This window comes from Kogia breviceps, chromosome 1 (genome assembly GCF_026419965.1).
Source record: "Kogia breviceps isolate mKogBre1 chromosome 1, mKogBre1 haplotype 1, whole genome shotgun sequence".
Classification (NCBI taxonomy): Eukaryota; Metazoa; Chordata; class Mammalia; order Artiodactyla; family Physeteridae; genus Kogia; species Kogia breviceps.
In genome coordinates, this window is record NC_081310.1 from 107001581 (window position 1) to 107022525 (window position 20945).

General features: G+C 38.4%; 1 protein-coding gene across 5 annotated transcripts; it reads right to left on the bottom strand.

Annotated features, from left to right (window-relative positions):
• Positions 1-1162: 1162 nt before the first annotated feature.
• EXTL2 (exostosin like glycosyltransferase 2) lies at positions 1163-20931 on the bottom strand. Of its 5 annotated transcripts, XM_059056051.2 has the most exons (6): positions 20109-20352; positions 19725-19891; positions 17438-17518; positions 6921-7348; positions 6200-6270; positions 1163-3252 (listed from the first exon to the last, which is right to left on the bottom strand). In XM_059056051.2, the coding sequence occupies exons 3-6, from the start codon at positions 17440-17442 to the stop codon at positions 2764-2766; spliced, it is 993 nt and encodes a 330-aa protein (XP_058912034.1). In that variant the 5' UTR covers positions 17443-17518; positions 19725-19891; positions 20109-20352; the 3' UTR covers positions 1163-2763. The 5 variants fall into 5 exon arrangements, with proteins under 5 accessions (XP_058912034.1, XP_066896896.1, XP_066896921.1 ...); XM_067040795.1 differs by lacking the exon at positions 17438-17518 and having other exon boundaries at positions 20109-20931; XM_067040820.1 differs by lacking the exon at positions 19725-19891 and having other exon boundaries at positions 20109-20268.
• Between the last annotated feature and the right edge of the window lie 14 nt (positions 20932-20945).

The window sequence follows — 20945 nt, forward strand, 5'->3', positions numbered from 1 at the left end:
TAAAAATACGAAGACTAGATAGATCCAGGCATTGGACTTCCTGGACTTGATTTTAAAGAAATCATTATTGGTAGTCTCAAAGAGATTTGTTCAAGGCAAGGACACTTACCCAAATGTTGTTACAATAATAGGAAATTATCAAACAGAATAGCAATATGATTGATTATATAAACTATGGTTTACCCATCCAATGTAATACCAAACAAATCATGCTTTTAAAATATATGCCTAGAAAAGTCAGGAGGAATAGACACAAAAACGTTTAGCCATTGTTAATGTGGTTGGGGGCTTTTCATTTCTTCTTTATACTGGTCTGAATATGCCAAAATTGCTAGAATGAATATGTACTGTTTTAACAAGAAAAAGGGCATTTGAAATAAAGAAAATGAGATGAAAATTGCCATGATTATGCAGAAACACTGTTATGTAGAAACATTTGTTACGTAGAAACAACTTCCCAAATATTGCACCTGGTGGGTCTGGGGGCCTTTCTGATGTTTCAGAGGTGAGTTGAGTAGAATTAACTGCCTTTACTGTCAATGACACATCCCAACATCTTTTCTTTATTGACCATTTAAAATGGGCAAGGCACTGTGTTCATACTTACACAAGCTATCTCCTTTATTCCTTAAAACAAACCCCTACGTAGATATTACTCTCATTTTTGCAGATGAGGAAGTTGAAGCTCCAAGAGGTGAAGTAAATATGAGATGCAGGAAGGATTTGAGCCCAAGGACTCCACTGGCACATTTAACCCCTAAGCTATATTGCTTTTCTGATGTAGCTTTAAGCCTGAGCATCCTCTCTTCTCCAGATCATCTGGAGCAAGAATAAGAGGGTGCAGGGACAAAGAGCTTTAGTGTACGTCTAGCCTCAATCAATGCAAGAGTTTTTGTAACACAGACTGAACTTCACTTTGCTTTCATATTTGCTCTACAAGGTCTGAAAAATATGATATGAGCAACTTAAGTGATGCTGAAGATAAGTTTAAGAATACAAGATGAGAAATAAAACCTGAGAATATTTTCCCACTGGAAAATTTTCCCATGGGCAATGTAGCTAATACCTCTAATCTTACTCTGAACAAAATATGAGAATATTTGAAAATCTGTGTAAATACCGACCACGAAAGCATGAGTCTGCTTAATTAACAGAGAACATCTGGATGGTAAAAGTTTATTTTATTTATCTGCCAATCTCAAGAGGCAAAAAGTCACTACCAAGGTTGGACAAAGCAGATAATTAACACTATAAATTTTTAGTGAGGCTGCGAGTTCTATTGGTTTTCTCTGATGGCATTAAGATACATACACATGTCCATGTAAAGAAACAATATACACTGAGCTAATTGCACAGAGACCTCATTGTTGGAACATTAACCATGATTATCTTCATAGCTTTGCAATTTTGAGAATATAACCGCATAATGGGAGCAGGAGGGGGCATAGGAATAGAAGGTGGCAGAAAGAGGCCTCAGTATTCCCTTCCACCAATAGTGAACGAGGACCAAACACAGACACCGTGTGGAAGATACTAATTCACGTAACAGAAAGTGGGCAACTTAACAGTCAGCTGATGCAGACTCCCTGTGGAATTCCTCTACTATGACTCAGGTCTCTTATTTTTTCCTGTATCTATATAATTGAAATGATCTCTGGATCTTTTGCGGGATGGAGGGGAGAAGTTCTGAATGCAAGAAATTGACTTAGTGCATAATACACATGTTTTAGTATCCAGGAGATAACCTATGCTTTTATAACAATAAAGATCATTTGATAGTAAGGGTTGTAATTTCTGCCAGTTCCTACTTAATCACTCTTTCAAAAGAGTTATTTTAGACATGTTTCTTAAACAATACATACTTTATGTAAAATCTAAGAATTAATGTGCAATCTCAAAGTCAGATTCAGTGACAAAATGCACGACCTGAATCTAGTAACACATTTACTCCTCACTGCATGTAAGTTGCATGTAAGAAACAGAGGCTGCACGTTTTTGTGATCCATGCAGTAAACGTTCACAAAAATCAGGTGAACAACTAGACATCCTTTAGCTACTAAAATTAACCCTCCCAGTCACAACAGATATCCACAGAAATAAAAGCACTGATGGTTGCACCGAAATCATGCTGGGATAAGTTAGTCCTGGAAAGGGCTGGCTGGAAGGACCACAAGGGAAGTACTGATAGTCACAAATTTTCCACTCGTTTTTATATGGGATTGAGACTATTCTCTCCTCACATGGCTTTTCCCTATACTACAGGCTTTTGTTGAAGAGGCATTTCAGGCTTCAAATGAAAATAATCATCCTTTAATGAAAAAGCTGAGAAATACTTGTCCTGAGTTTCTGATCCTGGAAACAGCTTGCTAAAGGTCCGTAAGACAAGTGCCAGGAGTCAAAAAAATTGTAGAACATTATCACAACACTGTAAATCAACTATACTTCAATTAAAAATTTTTTTTTTAAATTGCAGAATGGTCTCAGAATGTAAACAATAAAATTGTTGATCAAGGAATTATATCTGTGGATGAAAACTTCTCACAAGAAGACCTATCTGGGTAATACCAGCTTCTTGGGTTTTGAAGTGCCTGTAAATTTTATATGCTAGAAGCCCTAAGCACTTTTTCCCCCTTGTAGAGACTTCTGGAGTAGAAAAAAGTTCATGATGTGCTTAAAAATAAATAAATAAATAAACCAACCATAGCATGAAGAAGCTACTCAAATACCAAGCAGTTTTGAGGTTTGTTTTTGTTTGTTTTACTTTCACATTTTACTTTTGTGGTTGGCATATGGAAAACCAAACTGAGAAATCATAATGTTGGAGTATTTTAAGGGCATGCTGTCATAGATGTTAACAAGCTTATTTATACAATAAGATCTCTGCAGAAAGTGCTCAGCTCGATGCCACATTCCAGAATAACCACCATTGGTTTCTTTTTCTAAATTGTCTATGTTTACAGGTTTCACAAATACCCCCGAAGTCTTCCCAGTGTGCTTGGCAATGATAAAATTCATGGCAATATCATCACAGTTTTGCGTTTCATCTAACAAAGCATGGACAGCTGCAGGTTGCCTCTGAAAGAGTTCAAGGTATTTGCTATGGAAGAATGAGGCTCCAATCAGCACCAGAGAGTAATGGTCACCATTTCCAAACCCTGGTGTTTGCAGTTCAAAACCTCCATAACTGTAGACACCAGAGGAAGTAGATACATGCTTTCTTGGAACAAATCCTACAATTTGATCAGGAAATTGCTGAAAAGATGGAAAAAGAACAAATTAAGTGTGGCATTTCTTTAAAGCTGACATGGTAAAAAGGCAATGATTTACTACAGAAAGAATTAAACTGATTTGTCAATGTTATTTTATTCCTGGCTTCTACATCTCAATTTCCTTTAACTCCAGACAAATTCATAAATCTATGTACTGATAAGTTTAAAGGTCAATTCATCATAACCCAAATCTCTAACAAAATTTCTTTTTTTTTTTTAAATTTATTTTTATTTTATTTATTTTATTTTTGGCTGCATTGGGTCTTCATTGCTGCACACGGAATTTCTCTAGTTGCAGCGAGCGGGGGCTACTCTTCGTTGCGGTGCGTGGGCTTCTCATTGCGGTGGCCTCTCTTGTTGCGGAGCACGGGCTCTAGGCACGCAGCCTTCAGTAGTTGTGGCACGTGGGCTTCAGTAGTTATGGCTCATGGGGTCTAGAGCGCAGGCTCAGTAATTGTGGCACACGGGCTTAGTTGCTCCGTGGCATGTGGGATCTTCCTGGACCAGGGCTCGAACCCGTATCCCCTGCATTGGCAGGCAGATTCTTAACCACTGCGCCACCAGGGAAGCCCTCTAACAAAATTTCTAACCTCACAAATATTCTCCTAAATTACACATTATCCAATATTAATAAATTCGAGTTACCAAAGAGTCTGGTTTTTCAGAGTTTGCTATAAGAGAAGTTGACTGTATGAATGATATTTACTATAGGAGATAAGAAGACATAATGTGATTATTTTGAAAAATTGTTTTAATCTCTTAGGAGTATATAAAATTATGGATTTACATGTATCATTTTACTGTTTTTCCATGTTGATTTCAATGATTTTGAAAGTCACCATTGATTTTAAACGATGTTCTATTTTTATCCCTTTTCAGCTTGGGTGTCTCTTTTTTAAGAACATTAAGAAAAAATATATATATATACACACATATATACACAACACACACATATACAGTTGAGCCTTAAACAATGCAGGGGTTAGGGGCACTGATCCCCCGAGCGTAGTAGAAAACTTGTCTATAACTTTACAGTCAGCCCTCCGTATCCACAGATCTGCATCTCCAGATTCAGCCAACCACTGATCATGTAGTACTGTGGTTTGTATTTACTGAAAAAATCCAAGTATAAATGGACCTGTACAGTTCAAATCCATGTTGCTCAAAGATATATATATAGACAGATGGATAGATAGATAGATATAGACATATATATAGATATATGATGAGATGTGTCAGGATCTTTGAAGGATAATATTAAAACAATAATAGTAGGATGAGAGTGACTAAAAATAAAACAAAAATCAGTAAAGAAAAGCAGTGAATCATGGAAAAGAAGCAAGAACTTATAGAATTAAAAGGTTTAGTTCAATCTCACAAATAACTTGAGTTTCATTTACGGAACAGACACTAAACTAGGGACAAACGCACACAAGTCAGGCTGGGTTAAATCCCGTTTCAAAGAACGCATAGTCTAGAGAGGGTATGATACAGATAGGTGAACCAGGAATTACCACACTGTGAGAAAGCTGTAAATGCAGCTGCGCAATTCTCAGGAGGGCCCCGAGGACAGGATGACACCTGTGCTGCTGGGAAGCAAAGGGGAATGTCAAGGGCTGGGGGCAAAGGCTGGGAGGCTTCAGAGAAGATGTGCCACTTACACAATCTACGTGATGAAAGAGATTTCATGGATGAATGGAGGTGGAAAAGGAAAAGCACTGCAAGTGGAGGTGATGGGTGAGTGCAAAGGCACAGATACCTGTCTGCTCTAATCTTGCCTCTCTCTAGGCCCCAAATCACTACACTATGCAGGGCACCGATGGGACAGAACTTTAGGAGTCAGATTATCTTGCGCAATGGATTGAAACTGTTCTTGATGGTTTTATGAATAAAACCTAAAGTCATATTTATCCATCTTTAATTATGGTTTACTTGGATTGTTCTAATTAACCGCAGTTCTCATATTTCCCCCACCCTGATATTTTTAGTAAATTGATTTTTTAACCTGAAATAGAAATCTCACAGCTGGAGTATTACATTAGAACTTTTCGTCTAGGAAGCTTTTATTTACAGGGCTGGAAAAACTGCTGATATGGAAAAAATCTGTTGATCAGTACACTAGGCATGAAGCTGAAAACTGAAGTTTTGAGAATGATGATATCTGCAGAGTACTGTGACCTCTTACCATTAATACCTAATGTTGTTATATCCCAAGTCGCTAATTAAGGAGGGTTACTATAGTGCAAATTAGACCATTTATTGGGTAGCACAGTGTTTAATTACTGGACAGGGCTTCAGAGTATTTGTATGCAGTTCTGGTTTCAGGTACTTGTAGTGCAACTTGTAAAAGCCGTCTACTATCAACACATATTCAGTAGGAAAAAGGAGTTTTTATAGATACCAGGCAATTTATGCCTGTTTATCCCAGCTTGGGATTTAAGGGGGTGGGTGGGGGGAACTGCCACCACAATGGTGCATGCAGAATTATTATTAGTATTATTAATTTTTAAACAACGGTCTCAGAATCAGAATTAAATTTTATGGATGTAATAAATTGTTTCTTTCAAAGGAAGTTCTGTGCAATATTAATACAGAAATACACTTCTCATTTGAGATACAGGCGAAAGTGCCTCTGGATTTTAGTCTTTGCTCTATCATATACCAGATTGTTTCCTCATTGTTCTTTGGAAGTCAGTTCAAGCTTTTCTTTCCAATATACCAACTATAAATCAAATATGGATAAAAGATACTGTAACTTTCAGATTAGCTTACCTGAGCTCAGGAAATCTGATTATGACAAATTCATCTACCTTTTAGATAAATACTGTCTATGCTGGTTTGGGTGACTCTCACATTAAACCATGCTGCTCTGGTTAAACACGAGATCAGACTTTATATTGATGATTTCATAAAGGATGTAGCAACATTACCTGCCACACGGAGAAAGCAAAAACAAGGTCTTGGGTGCTAATTAGCATGTCATCATCTACCATTAACACCGCTGAAATGAAAGGAAAAAAATTGAAATCAAACAGCTTGGAAATGAAGACAGAAGTTATAAGATACAGTGGTGTTTTTATAAGTCATTCAAATGAAGTATTTTCTGAATGAAATTCAGTAAATAAAAAATGTATTCTTGGAAGAGATCTGTCTAGCAGAAAAAGGTTTTACTTGAAATGTAATTGATTTTTATAATTTCCTGAGGGGGAGATTATCATGTATTTATCATCCATTATCCTAGAAACTAATGAACCTATAAATAAATAAAACCAAGGTTCTTTTAAGCAAATTACAATCTCCTGTAACTGCTGTGAGTGGGAGGAAAAGGAGGCGGCAAAAAATACATTAAGCATAAGTTAAATGGCATTTTACTAACTTCTGTGATGCAGTAATAGGTAATCATAGCGCATCTTCTTTCATAATATTAACCTCTTTGTCATTGTTGCAAGATATATGCGATTTCTTCCTCAGGAGACTGCTTCTTGAGATCTTGGAAACTGCCCCTTAAGTGTTTCAAAATGCTTTCTTATGATTAAATTTCCCTATTTTCTCCAGACAATTAAGACAAGTAGAAGGCCTGAAAGCCACGCACCCGCCCCCAGCTCTGGTTAGCTGCAGCCCTGCCAGACTAAGGACCCAGCTGCAACTCACCATTGGTTTCCAGTTCAGGAAAGACCTGGAGTCGATTTCTCATCCTGTTTGTCGTCTGTACTTTGAAGATCACAGGGACAGGGTGAGGCCCTAGAGAGTTCCATAACTCATCTGGTCCCTTCTCCCCAACATTGTTCCACACCACAATCACTTTGTGCAGATATGGTGCTGCCTGATAATGATTTAAAAGTCTCAATAAGAGGTCTGTTCTGTTGTACGTCTGCATTATGAGAGTAAAGGAATCCTGGGTGGACTTGCCCTGGGATTTTATTTCCCTACGCAAAGTGAGCATCTTGTCTTCTTTGACATTAGGAAGTAAAGTGGTCAAAGCCCCAGCTACCAGCAGTAACACAAGGATTACCACCAAAGAGAAACGAAGTACTCGAATCCCCATCACTCTTCCAGGGAGTTTGCAGATGTGGCAACACCTGGAGTAGAAATGGAAATAAAATGCAGAATCTTAGCATTCTTACGAGTTACCATGTTTTTGTTTTTGCTTTTCTGAGGAGAGAGGTTAATCATCTTTTAGCTGATTCAAATTCAGTTCACCCTGCCTCTTTGATAAGGTGATTTGGACTTAGATTAAAAGTACAGTGAATAAACCTTTCCTCCTGGGCCTGCTCATTTTGCAGCTGCAGACAAAGGGTCATCTACACACCGAACAGGAAGAGTTAACCAGTGCATTTTAAAATTTGCCCTCATTTCACTACTAAACATTTGGAACTGAGATTATTTTTTTCAGATAGGATTATATTTCTCTTGGTAGTATACTAATTCTTTAAGCAGCTTTATTGAGATATTGTTGACACATAAAAGTTGTATATATGTAAGGTGTACAACTTGATGTTCTGATATATGTATATTTCAGTACACTAACTTTAAACTTACATTTTGGTAGCAAACTTTTTTCCAAGTGAAATCATATACAGAACCCTAATATATGAAATAATAGTAATAGCAGCAGCAGCAAACAATTATAGTGGGTTTATTACATTCTAGGCCCTGTACTACGTGCTTTGCATGTCACAGTACGTGCTTATTTACTCAGTAAATTAAACAAATAATCACTGAGCACTTACTGTACCATGCACTGTTTTAGATTCTGTGAATATAGCAATGAATAAGATAGACAAAGTCTCTGCTATTAGTAGCACAGGAAATAGTAGGGCCAAACAGATAACAAAGTAAATAAACTCAAAGCTAATTCAGCATGATGGGAACGAAGAGAATAAATCAGCATGACATGATAAGCAAGGGCCAGATTACGGGGGATCTTGTTGTCCTGAGTAAGGAGTATGGATTTTATGCTAAGTGAGATGGGAAGCCATTGGAGGGTTTTGATCAGGGGAGTAACAGAATCTTGTTTATATTTTACTATTATTATTATTCCAATTTAATAGTATTTGGATGCTTACAGAGGTTAAATAACTTCTCAAGGTTACTAAACAAGGATCTAGGATTTTTATCCAGGAAAAAACTCCTGCCAGAGCCCAGGCTTTTCATCATCATGGGCTGGGGAGTGTACTGCCAGATTCAAATCTGGGTTGTGCTGAGGTAGGGCTCTTGAGCTTCCAAAGCACCCTCTGTCACAGAACATGAGGATCACCAGGTATTGTAATCAGCTCTGGACTCTCCTATTCCTCACTATACCTACAGGATCTGCCTGAGATGGCTACAGAAGAGTAGGTGAACAAAAACCGAGGAATGTGGCCTGGAGCTTTATTGGTCAAAATTTTTTGTCTGATCAAAACTCAGTCACAAATGTAAGGAAAGGTTAAATCTCATACTGTTTTACAGATACCCAGAACTCTTGATTTCTTGGCTTCCAATACAGTTTCATTATCACCTCTACTGCCTCGTTTTGGAGCACTGTTGGCTTTCAATTGCTGCTGGTTTTTTTTTTTTATTCTTCTGCTATTTCTGCTTTTGATTTACTTACTTTACTTACTCCTCCACAAGCCTCCACAAGCTTTTGAGGAATGTCCTCATTTTCTATTCTGGCAGCTGAGCCTTCAAATACATCTCAGCACTTTTCCTAGATCTATTCTACTACTCTATTCAAATACAAAAGCCTGAAATGAGGAAAAAGAAAGCTTAAAGAAATTTACTTATAAAAAGACTGAAAACAAAAATCAACCAGGAGTTTCTAGACATATGAAAAATATCTTTAAGAAAAGAAAATAGATCTCTCAGAACCAGAATGAGATATTATTATTCTTGATGACTTTAATTGACCCATGATCTATCCACTCTTATTTTTAATACAATTTTTCAACTCAGGCTATACAATAAACAGATACCCTTATCTATTCCTTATTACAGATAAATAATATCAAGTTAGAAAAGACTTCTCACTGCTAACTCACACCTGTGGTGTGCTAACTGTACAAGCCACTGTCACTCTTCTTCCTTGTATAACACTGCTTCTGTACAGTTTATTTTGGTTTCCTTCATGAAAAAGTGCACTGTGTCTGTATGTAAGCTCTTGATTTTGCACCTTGTGGTTTCAGTTGGGCATCTGCAGCTAGGCCACCATTCTACAGACAATCCTAAGACTAGTCTAAATCTTCCTGTCTAACAGATTAGGTTCCAAACGAAATCTCACTTTGCTATCCAAATGATGTCCAATCAGTCTTCTGTTTTTCATCGAGGAAACTTGGCAGTGGTGGAGTTAAAGTGACAGTCACATTACCCTGATCTTGTTTCATGTTGTGAGGTGTGTTTTGTAACTGTAGCAACAGTTTTTCTCTATACAGTTCAGCAAGGACATAGAGAGGCCATATAGACCATGCCTTTAACATCTCTCTTTAAAGTTCACAGAAGTGGGGACTGGAGAATTCCAAGACTTATAGGGGAACACACCCCATGATTTGATAATACGCTGAGGCCTCTGCAAGCAAAGGAAGAACTTATTCATAAGGACAAGGGAATGGTCATTGTCATTCAGTGACTCTCACTTTTCAAAAGTCCAGATTTGAAAATAAATATTCCCTTACAGTAATCTTTTTGGAGAGCTTTCAAGGATATTCTCTCCTGGACTCTCTCTGCAGCCTGTTCTGTTAAGAAAAGAAATTTTGTGTTTCTCCTTTTATCATAGCCTCACTCTTAGATACAAATAAAATGAATTATTTTTGAAGTAACTTCAGCTTTACCATGATTACTTTTCAAGGATGGTAATTTAAGGTTTGAGAGCACAAATGTTTTCACTGTATATACCCTTTTACTAAAACAACATATACTGTTAATGTGGTAAACCAAAGAGAAACCATTATGAATTAATAATCTTGATTCGTGATAATCCTTCTAATACTGACTCAAATGCAGGTCTCGTAAAACATATTTTCAGTTCTGCATAAAAATGGCTGGTTATAAGCACTCAGAGTTAAGAATCCTCTGACAACTGCATTGAAGTATACCCTGATTAAGATCTTTATGTTCATTTTCTTCAGCTGAGTAGGAATAACATACTATAAAACTTACATAGCAGTGTCTCTAGTCTCTAAAACAGACATTGATAGCTACCTGGCAGTTTTAGTGGAGAAAAAGTAATGAAGATTCATCTCTATAGCCTACTATAAATATACATTACCAAAGATAATCGTGAACGACTTTTTCACTTTTATCTATACTTTTAAGTGGGAGTTACTCACCATAACTGTCATAGAAATTTCCTCTTTCAGATAGCTTCTCATCCCCTATTTTACTTGTATCAAACATGTTTTGAGAGATCTAATTTATATCTTTGGAAAGACAATGTAAATATTTCATGTAGTATTTATTAAATGATATAGCCCGATAAAATTATGTTACATTTGTAGTCTACCATAGAAAAGCAAGAAGAACAAAAACTTTATAGACTGCAGTGCAAGTGGCATCTCTGTACTTTGAGAATAGCTGAAGTCTGGAACTTTACTGTAGGCCCACTGGAAACAGCCTTAGAACAGTTTGGAGAGTGATGATGACTTCATAGCTATCTGGATTTCAGTTTATAGCTTTCTTCTGTTCTTTGTCCAGAGAAGAATCTATCACCTAAATCACAGCTTTGAGTTTTGAATGGGGGGATATGAAAAAGAATACATCTGGATAACCTATGTCTTACTTAGAAAGAACCAAAAATTAAAATTATTTAATTTAAAATTATATCTATTGATATATATATTTCCTGGCACCCTGCCTCATCCCAAAAATGATCTGACAGTTCTTAGTCTATCCCCTTTCTGCCCTTCTTCCATCTATGACTATAATAAATTAAATGTGACTTCGATAAACACAGTAAATGTCAGCAAAACAAAAATCCTTCTTTCTCGCCTAATCATCTGCAAAATCAAAGATCCCCAGATGATATTTTTTGCACATATGTTAACTTATTTAGTTCCTCATGAGTAGAGAGTACATCCTTTTAGTTATTTTGATATGGTTACATAGCATCTCCTAGACCAGGGCTTTTCAACCAGGGACGATTTTGCTCTCTAGGGGACATGGGGCAAAGTCGGGAGACATTTTTGATTGCTGTGACTGGGGCTAGGAGATGCTATTGCTCTCTGGTGGGTAGATGGCAGTGCTGCTGCTAAACATCCTACAATGGACAGGACAGGCCCCACAGCAAGGAATTATCCAGCCTAACATGCCAGTGATGCCAAGGTGGAGAAGCCCTGCTCTACATATATTTTACCTTGAACATGATCAGGGAGGGACTGCTAGCCAGGTGGCCCCTGAAATCCCTACTGCTATTTATTATGCTCAAACAATGAAGGATAAAGCAATGTCTCCAAAACTGTCCCAATATCTATATGCCTTATGATACAAACACATCATAAACTCAGAAAACTGAAAGAGACCTCAGAGCCCTCCTAAGCCAGCTTCCTTGTTTCACAGATAAAGATCCCAAGGTCCAGGCATAAGGAATTTGCCTGAACTGAGGTAGCTGCACACAGTTAACCAGCAGCAGAGCCAGGCCTAGAATCCAGATCTCTGAGGGCACAGTCCACGACTCTTTCCACTGTGTTATGGTAAATTCTGCAAGGATGTGTCATAAATTAGTATATGACACTGTCCCTAAGGTATCTGTAAGATAATATGAATATTAATATTGGTATGTTGGGTTTTTTACAACTTTATTAAGATTTATTTCACATACCATAGATTTCACCTATTTAAAGTATACAGTTCAGTAGCTTTTAGTGTATTCACAGAATTGTGCAACCAAGTCTAATTTTACAACATTTTTAACACTCTAAAAAGAAACCCCAGACCCATTCCTTAGCAGTCAACTCCTCATTCCTATTTCCTCTCTTTCTCCACCCCAGCACCAGGCAAACACTAATCTACTTTCTATCTCCATAGATTTGCCTACCCTGGACATTTCATATAAATGGAATCATACAATATATGGCCTTTGTGCCTGGCTTTTTTCACTTAGAATAATGTTTTCAAGGTTCACCCATGTCATAGTATATATCAGTATTTAATTCTTTTTTTTACTTGCCAAATAACATTCTATTGTATAGATATACCACATTTTGTTTATCTGTTCATCAGTTGTTGGACATTTGGGTTGCTTCCACATTTTGCTATTATGAATAACGTTGTTATGAACATTCAAGTACAAATTTTTATGTGAACATGTTTTCATTTCTCTTGGGTGTATATCTGGGAGTGGAATGGCTGGGTTATTATATCAGAATTTTTAAATATTTGAGAATTGAGGTAGCTTTTGGAAAAGCATTATTTGAAATTTTAAGAAATTTTCTTAAATGTGGACATAAGATAGAGTAGGAAAGTAAATAATACAATGAAGCAACAGTTACTAATTCTCTAATATTTGTCTTTAAATGAACGAGGCAATTTGAATTTTCAAAGACCCGCTCTGCAGTTATTTACTATATCTATCAAAGTTCCTTAGAAGGAACACTATTGAATGAAGAATTCTTTTCTCCAGGCTAGTTCCTTTGGACTGAAAGCAATAATTATCCAGACAAAAGCTGAAAACAAATAGCCAGAGCATAGCATGAACAAAGATTGGTTATGTCCTCTGACTCATAAGGTAGAAAAGCAATGAACAGCTTCACGTCATACATTGAGAAGCTGTCATTTTCCTTTTAATGCCACAGACGATGGAAGAAAAACTATTCTACCACTTGATTATGAGATTTGCCTCATATTGTATTCTTCTCTGGCTCATCCTCCAAAATGTGTACTTGCCTAAAAACTGATGATTATAGAAGACAGATGCTCAAAAAGGTGACCTTAGCTGCCACGAGATAAAAGCATTCCAAGGTGGAACACAGAGGCTAATTCAGAACCTGGGCTTCCCTTCTGTGAACACGCAAGAAGAATCAGAAGAGACAGTATACACCCGATGAGCAGTTTCTGGCCAGGTTTATGGCATGTAGATGACAAACACTGTTCCAACTGAGGCAAAGGCACATGTGGTACCCAATTCCAAAAGGACTTTCCTCTACGATACCTACAGCCAACGTGCTGACCCATGACTCCAAGTGTTGGTATATGCTATCTTCTCTACTACAAAACCCATCCCTCTCTCCACCTGGCACACCCCTACTCTTGCCCTCCTACCCCCAAGTCTCTTTCAAACATCCCCTCCCCTGAGGATGTTTCTCTCACCACTCTCCATCCTCAGTGCTCCTGGGAACTGGGAACACAGGGATACTAGACTTTGTGTCCAGGTATTACAACTACTGACCAGGCCTCCAGCTCCTTTTTGACTCTGGCTGTACCTTGAGGGCCATTTCCGTTAGGCTTTGTAATCCAGAACAGTGCCTGGCCATTTTTTGAGTAAGGGCTCACAACTCTCTGTGGCTGAAAGGAGTGAGGGAATCTATGTTTAAATGGTCTTAAACTTCGCAAGGAATAAGAAATGCCTGAAATTTTAAAAGAATAAACTCAAATTAAATGCAAATTAAGGCCCAGTTAAGACTCAAGAAATCTTTCCCTCTATAAAAGACCTGCATTATCCCCCACCTGGGGACCAGGACAAGTCATGAGATGTGGTCTCTAGCTCAGGCCACATGAGTCACCTTTCTACCTTTAGTTCTGTGGCCAAACTACTTAATAAAAGATGTCTTAGAATGCTGATTTTTTCCCAAGATATTCTGCTCTTGGAGAATAAGTTGATTTGCCTTGGGAGAAAACCATCACTTGTTAGATAACCCCATCCTTGTGATTTGCGGTAACAATAACCAGAAGCTATATTCTTAATCCGGCAGCATACATTATTTACACAGACAGACAATAAAGTCTTGCCTCGGTGAGAAATGAAAATTTAGTTTGGGTTCAGAAACTGACACAAACCTATAGAAACCTCAGGACAGCTGGCAGAAACAGAAAACTAAGTCAGAACACCGCCCAAGTCAGTTCACTACTGCTCAGAGTAAGCCTCTTCCATTAAAATTTTAAGCAGCACAGACTAGAATCTACTTCAGTGCAAAATCCAGAATGCCAGAAATAGTACATGAAAGGTCACTGTTCTTTAAGAGTCTTTTCCAGGTGCTAAAGAGTATTCTAAGAAGAGTTTTTGCCTTTGTATTTTCCTACATCCAGGAAATTCATTCTCTTCACTGTTAATTTAGAAGTGCCATATAGTTTTTCTCATTTTCAACCAATGCTATCCTCTCCTTTCTAAATGATTTCCCCTCACTTTTCCTTCTAAGGAGCCCATCTATGTTTTTATGGTTCTTAACTCCCATTACTTTTTTCACCAGTCTAAATACATCAAAATAAGTTATCTGTGTTAACAATATTATTTATTTAGGACTAAGAAAGGCAGGAATAGGAATAGACTTAAAATAATAAATAATAAAAGGGCCCACATAGCGTCAGAGATTCACCTTGTGATCTCGCTGTGTTTACAACCAATTGTACAGTGATCCGAACAGATCATTTAGATGACTACAATCTGGATCCACAATGTCATGGACCAGCTCTTAGGGTTAAAGTGATTTTCTATTGACAGTATAACTGGCTACAACATATACATTATCATCAATAGCCAATCTAAGTCCTATCATTTAGAAAGCTTAGGACTATAGACTGCATTTTGAGTCTATAGTTCTGAAACAGAGTTGCTAAAACATATTGATAAATAGCTGAATTTCCTACAGTATCACATTTGAAAAACAGAAGTTGCTGCAACAGGTCATTTCTCACTGCAAGCTGTTAAGGAAAGAATTTCTGCACTGGTCACATTAAATTAGAGCCAAGTTCTTCTCCTGGAAGCAAGATTGAGTGAGCCATTCCCTTACAGGTAAATCAGGTTCAAATAAACACTGAAGACAGCATTTAAAACAGACAGCAGACACTAAAGTACCTGTGTCTCCACTTCCCTCCCTAATCTCACCCTGTTATCAGTAGCAAAGGCTGCCTGTCAGTCCTGGCGTGTTTTTTTTTTTTCCCCTCCTAAGCATCCTGTACAAAGCATCAAATTGCTTCTCAATACTTCTTTAGGCAGCTACTATCAATTAATTAGATTTGCTTTCTCATCATTGATTTAAGAGGAAATAACATAAATATTATGTATAAAGGCTTCTTAAAGCACTGTGTCCTTCAATCCAGCCATTTGTTACTGAGGCAGTGAGGCCTTCTCTACCCTCAAAGTGCACAGGTCTGAATTATGCTAGATGAAAGTTCCTTCTCATCTTGCATCTTTCTCCAGGAATTGACAATTAATTGTATGATAATGATGGTGGTGTTTGGAGATGACCAAACTTATGGGCATATATCAGGGCAGGAGAAGGAATGCCCTTATTCTTAAGAAGAACATCCACGACTTATAAGGATCCAACGAGTCAATGCATCCTAAGAAGAAAGCCTAGAAATAGAAAAACATTTTTAGCTCAGTACAGTGCCATGCAAAATCAGTTCCAGAAATGGGTCAAAAAGAAGCCAAGTACGTCTGCAAATACATTACTTTTACCATTCCAGGATACTGAAGCTTTTCACTTGAACTTCTCTGTTTTAGTCACAGGAAGATGGAGGGGAGGCAAGATTGTTGGGCAACAGAAACCTGGAATATTCTATGGAACCCTCTCCCTTTTATACAACACTGGTTTTCAGCAATAAACTCACACTGCAAAATCGTTTCTCTAAGAGAAACAGATTTCATACACATGAATTATGATTTGTAAATAGCTTTAGATATTAAGCCTAACAAAGACGTAATCCTAATTCATATGAGCTTCCTAACTTTATTAGAGGAAGGTCAGAATATCCATAGTAGTTATGTCATCCATAAACATTCCTAGGTGCTTACCATGCACGAGCCCAGCACTGTCAAGCACTAGGGATGGTAATGAGCAAGACCATCAATTCCTGCTCTCACAGAGCTTAACAATAGTAATGGAAAGGCTTCCCTGGTGGCGCAGTGGTTGAGAGTCCGCCTGCCGATGCAGGGGACGCGGGTTCGTGCCCCGGTCCGGGAGGATCCCACGTGCCGCGGAGCGGCTGGGCCCGTGAGCCATAGCCGCTGCGCCTGCGCGTCTGGAGCCTGTGCTCCGCAACGGGAAAGGCCACAGCAGTGAGAGGCCCGCGTACCGCAAAAAAAAAAAATAGTAATGGAAGTTGTCAGACCTCTTCTCTCTTTATGTTACCTAACAACTCAAATTAGTAATGTTTCAAACCTTCAGAGACATGGGAATTAAAATATATCTACCCCATTTTGTAGATGGGATAGCTGAGACTGAGAATATTAAATGATGTTTCCTGAGCCACAGAAGGAGTGGTGGGTCCAAACAAACTCCTGACTCTCACACTTGACCTACTTTGTATTTTCAGTGTCTTTCAAGTAGTCTGTTTTCAGCTTTGTTCTAGTCTACAAGAATATTTCAACTTTGTAGGTACTGACTTTATACTATAATGTGGAATACTATTTCAATGGCTAAGATCTAAAACAGGCAATACAGTATTTTCTAACAGACCCTGGCTCAAGTAAAAACTCTTATTTCCAAGGAAAGAAAAACACCTCTACAGGAAACAATTTTTCTCAGATAAAAATACTGGTATTTCACTTATGTCCATAGCAGCATTATTCACAATAGTCAAAAAATGGAAGCAACCCAAATGTCCATTGACAGATGAATGGATAAACAAAACGTGGTAGAGACATACAATGGAATATTATTCAGGCTTTAAAAGGAAGGAAATTCTGACACATGCTACAACATGGATGAACCTTGAGGACATCATGCTCAGTGAAATAAGCCAGCACAAAAGGACAAATACTCTATGATTTCACTTACATGAGGAATATAGAGTAGTCAAATTCATAGAAACAGAAAGTAGAATGGTGGTTGCCAGGGGCCCGAGGAACAGAGAAATCGAGAGTTGTTTAATGGTTATAGAATTTCAGTTTTGCCGGTTGAAAAAGTTCTTGAGATTGGCTGCTCAACAATGTCAATACACTTAACACTACTGAGCTGTACACTTAAAAATGGTTAAGATGGCAAATATTATGTGTATTTTACCACAATTTTTTAAAAGTAAAAAAAAATACTGGTACTTACCTCATTATGGTAAAGTTTTAATTTTTTTAAAAAAATTTTCCTTATGGCTTCAGTAATTGATAGGAACAGGCTCTCTTGGCACTATTAAGGGAAATCAAAGAATTTTCTGTGATGTTTTTGTCAATTAGCAGGACATTTTTTAAAAATGCTTTTTAATGCTATCATCCATAGGCTTTGAATTATTTTCAGAAATTAAAATTTGCTATACTGTGTTCTAAAAACTACATTTAGGCAATTAGGTAGGTGCTACCTGTCAGGCTGGTGCTAACATTGCTATATTTTTCGTTTTCATCTTTCTCTTAGGTATCCACTAGCAGAATAAACTCACATCATCCTGATGATCTAATGTGTTTACACTTTTGAAACCAGAACATATATGCCATGGAGCATGACCTCTGAATGCATTAGCAACCTGCAGTTGTATTCACTTTCTAGATTTTTAGTTATCTGTAGTTTTAACTACCATCAAAACTCCTTTTTTTCACTAAAGGTTCATAAGGCATTCAATTTGAAGTACTTAAAATAACTCAGGGTCTAAAATAGGGTTGCAGGTAAATGTCAGGGTTGATTACTGAGGAATGACAGATGGCATCCCTCCTATTCCTTACTATTGCCCAAAAGGAGCTGGAACCTTGTCTGGAGATGAGCTTCTGCTCCTTAATTGTTTCGGCTTTCATTTCTCACAGTCCTTTATCACATGTCTAAGAAGTCAGGGGTTTATTCCCTCATACAGTCTGCACAGTTAACCTAATGCAATTAATTAGTAGCTGATCTAAACAAATATTTAAAAGTTCAGGGTAGAAATCAATTTATTGGTTTAAAATGTTCATTAATATAGCTACCTATTTTATAATCTTATAAATCCATAACATATGAAGGAATTCAGAACTGATTGGAGACCCACAAGATACTGCATCTGTAATGACGACCTGAATAGACCTTAAGAATCATTTTTGACTTTCCAACTTATATTATTTCATGATACAAGTTACTGAAGGGGTAAAGGGATGGCTTAGCATATATATGGACTCAGGTGACAGTTGTTCCTCCTTGCTACACCAAAAGCACCTCTTGTGCACATCTTAAATATCATTTAGTTCTAAAATCCTGAACTGATTTGCCCTCTCCTCACATCCCGCTTCTTCTTCCCATAAAATTCCTCCAGGGAAAGAACTCTATCAGGCTTTTTAACCTATCTCCCTTCCCCCACCCCGTGCCCAGCACAGAGCCTAGCACATAGCAGACACTCATCAAATGATTGTTGAATGAAACTAACTTTAATTTTGATATGACAACATATACTGGTTAACATATATGGGACAAACATTATTTCAAGATGACAAATCAAGTGAGACATGTCAAACATTTTCCACTCATAGCACTTTTCCTGATTTAGTGTCCAATTTATATTTCTAATAAAATATTTAGTATTGAAGTTGGTAATTATGTCGTCTAAGAATGAAAGATGTGAAGTGGCATTGCCACTTTTTGAAAGAAGGCCCTCACAGGAATAGCTATCTTATATTCTGGGGAATGAGCAGTGGGGAATTTAGGAGTTCCAGGACTGCTGTAACTGAAATTAAACTTCAATTTCTCCAACTTATTTCAAAACTATTTGAAAAAGGGTATTACACATTTCTCCATAACCCAGTTGAACAATTTCTCATCTGCTGCAATATAGGGCAAAATGTAGAATTTATTTTCAAAGGCAGAATACAAAAACACAGGCTCAAATTGCAGCTGACCTGGATGAATTAAGAGAACACTGTAAACCAGTTGCTGAAATTTAGTTATTTCCATATATGCACACCCCACCCCCACCCCCGGTTACATCATACTGAAATAAAGCAGCTTTGGAGAAACACTCAATCGCTGTGTAAATATTTATCTTCAACCTAGTTTGTACCCACTTAACGTTTCCCCAGCAGTGCAGTACGGTAAAACTCAGTCTATGGCTAATATAAAAGCTTCCTAAAAATGCAAGTAAATGTTACTAATTGAAAATATTTCTATGTTTAAATTAAAATAATGAAATATACGCCAAGAAAGACAAAGACAAAATACTCTTTCCAGAACTTAATTTCTGAAATCTAGCTGTTTTTACACAGCAGTTTAATTAACACGAAAATTTTTTAAAAAATTGTAGAATAAGTAAATTTTATTTTCAAAAATAAAACCACAGAATCACTACCCCACACACTCACAAAGTTCCAAGAAGGAGTGCAAAACACATATATTCTCACTGCAAAAAGATTTTTAACACGAGAGCATTTTCCTATTTCCTCACCTCGAGTGCAGAAGACTGCAGTGGGACCTAGCCGATTTATTTGCTTCCAGCTTGGTTACGATGAAACGAAACGGGGGTCTCGCTTGCTCATTTTTCATTTTTTTTCCAAACCCAGCAGCGTGCATTCACCCGGCATTACTCGCTGTATTGATAACCTGGATGAAACGCTGCCCACAAAGAGAGAGCCTGAAGCAGAGGGCAGTCCCGGGTGGCCGCCCCTCCCTTTCGGTGACGCTCCATTTCCTGTTAGACTAAAAGGCTGTTCCCAAGAAGCTCGGTTTTGTAGTTTCTAGCCCACCTCCAAAAGCCAGTCCCTCCTTTGCCCCATTTCTCCCCCAGGGTAACAACTTTTAGTCATTCAGGTGATGGACCACCTGACCTTACCTAAACAATTTCCCACAGAGGCGTTGGAAGAGGAGTTCCGACGACTGTGGGTGCTCAGCACTGGCCCGCCGGGCTCGCCTCTGGCGCTCCGCACGCCCTCGCGTCCCACCAACGAGTCAGTTTTCCCTACACTTCCCTGAAACGGGCTATGGGGTTCTCACGAGAATTAGAGCCACGGCGGCGGCCTCCGGGATGACCTGGAAGTGAAGGGGACGTGTAGGAACTCGAGTTTTGGGTTATCAACGGATTGAGATTGTCGGGGAAGCAATGCCTTAACCAAACATCAATTTCAACACGGTCTCGTAGGAGCTCCTTTTAAAAGGCTCTTTTAAATACCTTTAACATTCTTTGGGAAGACATTTATTGATTGCCTCCTGCTTGGCAGTACAGAAAAGTCAGGCGCTGTTTTCGGGGGCGGGGCGGGGAGGATTACTAGGATTTGGGCGCCCATGGAGTTCACCCAGCAAAACCATCATTTGCGCTTCCTGCGGACTGGCGGCGAGACAATATGTCACCGCCTGGATTCTTAAACACTGCTCTCTATTGCACCAGGATTTAATGCTAATAGGGGCAATGGCGAAAGGGCAGGCGCTGGACGCCAGCGCATCCGGGAACAAGAGTGGTAGGCAGTCGGAGTGGGCGTGAGCGGGCTCTCAACCTCCCAGCCAGTCCAGTCTGTGGGTGGCCATCTCAGGATATTCTTCCTGAGTCCAGGCAGCGGGACCCCACTCCAAGTCGGCCCTTTACACCACCTAGGAGTTGCCAACTCTTTTTGCCCCCAGCAAAACTCGCGCAACCGGGCCCTCGTCGTAAGCCCCGCCCCACCGCGCACGTCCC

What these genes read in the sequence shown, in the direction of transcription:
- EXTL2 (XM_067040795.1), bottom strand. Translation starts at nt 19,849, where the DNA reads ATGCACGCTGCTGGGTTTGGAAAAAAAATGAAAAATGAGCAAGCGAGA. An exon ending in TGCAGTCTTCTGCACTCGAG is followed by an intron (nt 7,349 to 19,724) that starts GTGAGGAAATAG and finishes TTTCTACTCCAG; the next exon opens with GTGTTGCCACATCTGCAAAC. An exon ending in TCCTGAACTGGAAACCAATG is followed by an intron (nt 6,271 to 6,920) that starts GTGAGTTGCAGC and finishes CTTTCATTTCAG; the next exon opens with CGGTGTTAATGGTAGATGAT.